We start from the raw sequence: 4978 nt of genomic DNA on the forward strand, positions 1-4978 counted from the left end.
ATGTAGCTAGTTATGTAAATAGTGTTGTACAAAGACAATTTTTCGATTTCTAGATAAAAATACAATATGGACTTGATTAAAATCGTGTAGATAACGATAATTTATAACCTCATAGGTTGCTGTATATTTAAATAAAATATATATATATATATATATATTTCAGGTACCTACCTATTGTAGTTAATATAATACACAATGCATAAACAGAAAACATATTATACTATAGACTGATTTAAAAGTTGCCAACTATAATGTTACTAGATTCTACTTTTAAACTGTATTTTAGTACGGATCAGTATTCATGTAAGGACGTGCAATGACATAATAATAAGAAGGTTACTAGGTAATGGATTTATTAAATTTGACTTCAATGAAATATCATTTTAATTATACAAAAACTTGAATAACAATTTTGAGCGGAGACGGTGAGTTAGACGACCTCTATTTCTAAGGATATTTTTAAAATATTATATTAGTATTATTATTAGTAATACAGTAGGTTGAATTGATTTTTGCTAAAAAAACTATACTAGCTTTTAAGTGAGTATCGAAGTATGTAAGTATATAGGGTGTGCACAGTGTATATCGATTTAAATAAATAGTGGAAAACTAGTTATAATATTTTTTAAATGTAATTGTATTTTAAAATAATAATCCATATAAAAATGGAAAGTATCAAGTTTCTACTATTAAAATTTGAATCTTTTAAGGGAAAACCATTATATTTTGATTAGTCTCTAAATTCTTCGAAATTAGATTTCTATAGGTACCCTTATTTTTCTTTTTTTCTTTTTTTAATAATTATATATTTTATAAGATTGTAAAAAAATTGTGACTACGTAGTGTTTTTGATGTTTTTAAATAAAAGCACCTGAGAAACCTCGTATTAAATTTTCAAGGTCCGAAGCTAAAAAATAAAAATTGTAGGAAGATAAATCGGAAAAATAACTGATAAGTCAAAATTTTTGAAATATTTATTATGTCTAGAAATTGCTATATAAAATAGATGATGGAATTATAACAAAGAAAAAAATGGATTGTCAAAAACTGATGTTGAGTTATTCAGAGTTAATAATGTCCTGTTTCCCATAATTTTTCGTTAGATTTACTAATTTTAGAACATTTCTCAAGTATACATAAAATAACATAACATTACATTATAAATTGTATTTTCAAAAATTTTCAGACAAAGTTTGTTTTTAAAATTAGAAAAACAATCTATCTAAAATATACAAGAAATATTTGATTATACTAATTTATTGATTCTAATATTGTTTTAAGTTATTAACTTAATATTAATAGAATATTTAGACATAATTAACTTAATAATCTTATATAATTTAAACGAACAGAAATATTAAGAGAATGTTCCTTGTTTAATCTTCTCGTTTAAATATTTTACTATAATTATAGTTATAGGTATCACATTTTAAATATGATGAATTTAATCAGATACTAATATTATTGTAATATAAATATAGTGGTTTTGCTACCTGGTAATTTATCATAATACACAATTATAATAATTAATATCATTATTTACGTCATACATTGGGTCAGGCAAATAATTTTAAATTTATTTATATAAAAGAAATCATAAAACATAAAAATAAATAATTTTTGGGATAATATATCCCATGAATGAAATCCAATATTTTACCAAACTGCAGTTCATCATTCTCCTATAAAAAAATTAATTACCTACCGTTGAATAATATTATAATTGAGTGACTAACGGGCATTTATATTGACACCAGAATTCGAATGCGAGAGACACTTTCCATTATCCGTTGGCGTTGATGTCACGTTATTGGTATTGTTGTATTACAACCATTTCGGTAAATGTCGGGGAGAAAAGTGTATAATAACCACGCCAGTTGGAAAGTTTATTATGCTACTCTTATAACCCGTCTATAGTTCATCTTGGCATTCGGCATCCATAGATATTTACAAAAAAAAAAAAAAAACAGTGTCCCGAAAACAATATATTTTATACGGGAAAAAAATGTGCACAGTTGTCAAGTGCTAATATACGAACTGGATGGGTTTTACCTACACGCATACGTCACGACTTGCAGTTTGTTTGCGAATTAATCTATCATATACTTGCGATATATACCTAATTGTAGGTGCCCACAATATAAATAAGTTACCTATATTGCAGTCGTTTACCGTTAGACATAATATTTTGTTAATAACTGAACGGAAACTATAAATTTGTTTTTGTCGTTTGTAGCGTTTTGGACTTACTAAGTGACGAGTTGTTTATTGTGAATATAGCCGACGATAAGTACAAGCCGTGCAATAACAAGACTGGTTTACCGGTAGATGCGTTGCTACGGAGTTTACTGTACGGAATTCGCTCTATTCCCAACTGATATTTGTCAGCGGTCCAGACTTGATACGTCATCAGGGGATAGCCATATTCCTTGATTCTGCGCGACTGTAATATAATAATAATTTTTGTTATTAAACTATTTCAAAACGGTTTTCGGATCTTTCAAAATTTAATGTGTGCGAGTCAGTTGTCTCAAGTTATATTTGTATACGGTACCAGCTATTAGGCATGCCTAACATGATCCATTATGTTAATGTTTATGAAATATACTATATAATATAGATATTATTAAACTGAATGGAGTGGACCAGATTAATATATTAAATAAGGGGAAATATAAATGCATTTATAGTTTTATTGCGTATAGGTAATACAAAATTACAAAATAAAATTATCGAATTATTATAACAAAATTGTAACTATAGCTCTACTTAAAAGAAAACTCACACGAAAATTAGTATTTTATTATAATTGAATTTAGTGTAATGAACTTCAGTCACTGTTGAATACACATGTTTATCAAATAGTTGAAAATACAAATTATTAATTCAGGTAGCGAAATATTTAAAATTATATCTTGTTTAGTTTTTTCTTGTGAATATCATTATTCATTCATTTACTTGGGTACCTTTAGTAGGTCATAAGCATTCAAGCGTACCTATGGCCTATACTAAACTATGTACTTTGAATAAAAGAACATGATATGTTAATCAAATCTGTATTCAGAGCCGATTCAGTATAAATTGTATAATACAAATATTTCAGTTAAATAATATGACCCGATGGTTACGTTGAGTTGGGTTAGCAACTATTACACGTAAATGGTGAGTTGACATTATGGAAATAAATGGAATCGGCATAATGATCATACCGATACACTAAAATGAGCATGATAAAAATATATAATTTAACCATCTTTTGGACGTCACGACGGAAAAGATGAACGTGTTTTAAGAGAAGCCTGTCGTCATATTAAATTACCTATAATAAAATTATTAATTATCATATTATAATAATATGTGGTAGTGTATCTGTATGAATCTTTTACGGTGGTATTTATATTTTTCAATATAATTTAACTGTTAACGTTAACTGTTATTTAACTGTTAACTATTGGTAAATATTGTTATATTATGTACCTATTTTGGATTACGAAAAAGTTGCCCCCTATACATGGGATTAAAACCCGAGATGAAGTGAACTTATGAAGAACCTGTTTGTACTACATTTTAAAGCATTAACTATCCGAATTGAAAAAGTTATACATTTTTAACTATAAACCAATTTGGCGATTTTGATTAATTTTGACAAAATTTGAACTTCAAATGCTTATATAAAAACAGAGTGTTTATGTATTTTTAATGACTTAAAATCGTAATAAGAAAAACCAATGTGAGACTTGCATTTAATTTTCAATTTTTTTGACCAAGCCTTATATGTTAAATCAACACTTTAAAATGAAAACTAGAATAAAAAGTTATAAGTTATAACATTTTAACAATATAATAGGTTTTCTTTTACAGAGTATTTTTTAATTAAAGATGTATGCAGAGTTTTGTCATGCGTCAAGTTGGCAAATTATTGGGTAGTCACGAAGTTACACTAGAGCGTGGACAAAATAATCATGATAATATTATAAGTATTGTAAATAACATTTATGTTTTTTTTTTTTAAGAATAATGAATTATAAATAAGTACCTACTATTGTATTCGCATACAAATACAATATACACATTAGTTAATTGTGTTGTACATTAAGGTTTTCTTATATTAAAATGGTAAAATGAATTATAATTAAATAATAATATGTGGTATTTGATCACATGGGAAAATAATGATAATAGCGATTTATATGAAGAGCGCGCGTGTTCGGTGTTATTAAAAATATTTAATCGTTAATTTAATACAAATTACAATCTAATATTAAAATATTGTAGTACAATATTCACATCGAAAAATCATTATGAACACAAGTTTTAAATGTAATTTTTAAAATCAATCTTTTATAAAAAAAAAAAGAAAATATACTTACGGACTCCAAGCAGGTGGCGTAATCACACGTGGTAACAACAATAGTTGCTAGAGTGATGACGGTTAGCAGACATTTTTCCAGTTTGAACGATTGCATGGTTAAAAGTTATATATAAAAGTTCGATTTCAATAGTTTTACTTGCTGTAATTTAAGTCTAACACCGAATAGGTGACTACTTTGCAGTGAAAATATTATATTTTAATTGCGCACCATAGATTAGGTATACGCATATACTCTTATTAACCGCCTCGAAAACGTCATACCCCAACACTGCGAGATTCGTTTCAATTGCAACTCTGTTTTATACTGGTTTTTTCTTATTTGCTATATTATATTGCCGTACCATTCACTTTCCGCGTACACAAAGCATATATATGTACAGCTGACGCAGACGCAAAATCACACACACGATACCATAACCCCGGATAGGTACGTATATTATAACCGGATAGGTATTATATCCTTAATTTTACATTGTCATCTCTCGAGTCCAAGACCGCGTTCGTCACTTCCCAGGTATGATTAATTTCGTATTTTGCGGCTTAATGACATTCCCAATTATGTTATTATAATGCACGCCAATTATGCCATCTTCAGTTTTAAATATT

General features: G+C 27.3%; 1 protein-coding gene across 1 annotated transcript; it reads right to left on the reverse strand.

The window, feature by feature from the left end:
* Nucleotides 1–2000: 2000 nt before the first annotated feature.
* On the reverse strand, nucleotides 2001–4659 carry LOC100570638 (gastric triacylglycerol lipase). Its single transcript, XM_003248736.4, has 2 exons — nucleotides 4371–4659; nucleotides 2001–2443 (listed from the first exon to the last, which is right to left on the reverse strand). Exons 1-2 carry the CDS (start codon nucleotides 4464–4466, stop codon nucleotides 2210–2212), a joined length of 330 nt encoding a protein of 109 aa, XP_003248784.2. The 5' UTR covers nucleotides 4467–4659; the 3' UTR covers nucleotides 2001–2209.
* Nucleotides 4660–4978: the final 319 nt, after the last annotated feature.

This window comes from Acyrthosiphon pisum, unplaced genomic scaffold (assembly GCF_005508785.2).
Source record: "Acyrthosiphon pisum isolate AL4f unplaced genomic scaffold, pea_aphid_22Mar2018_4r6ur Scaffold_10038;HRSCAF=10641, whole genome shotgun sequence".
Classification (NCBI taxonomy): Eukaryota; Metazoa; Arthropoda; class Insecta; order Hemiptera; family Aphididae; genus Acyrthosiphon; species Acyrthosiphon pisum.

Excerpts from the sequence above, each read along its gene's own strand:
- LOC100570638 (XM_003248736.4), bottom strand. The coding sequence starts at position 4,466 with ATGCAATCGTTCAAACTGGAAAAATGTCTGCTAACCGTCATCACTCTA. Across the intron at positions 2,444-4,370 it reads ACGCCACCTGCTTGGAGTCC|TCGCGCAGAATCAAGGAATA; the intron begins GTAAGTATATTT and ends ATTATATTACAG.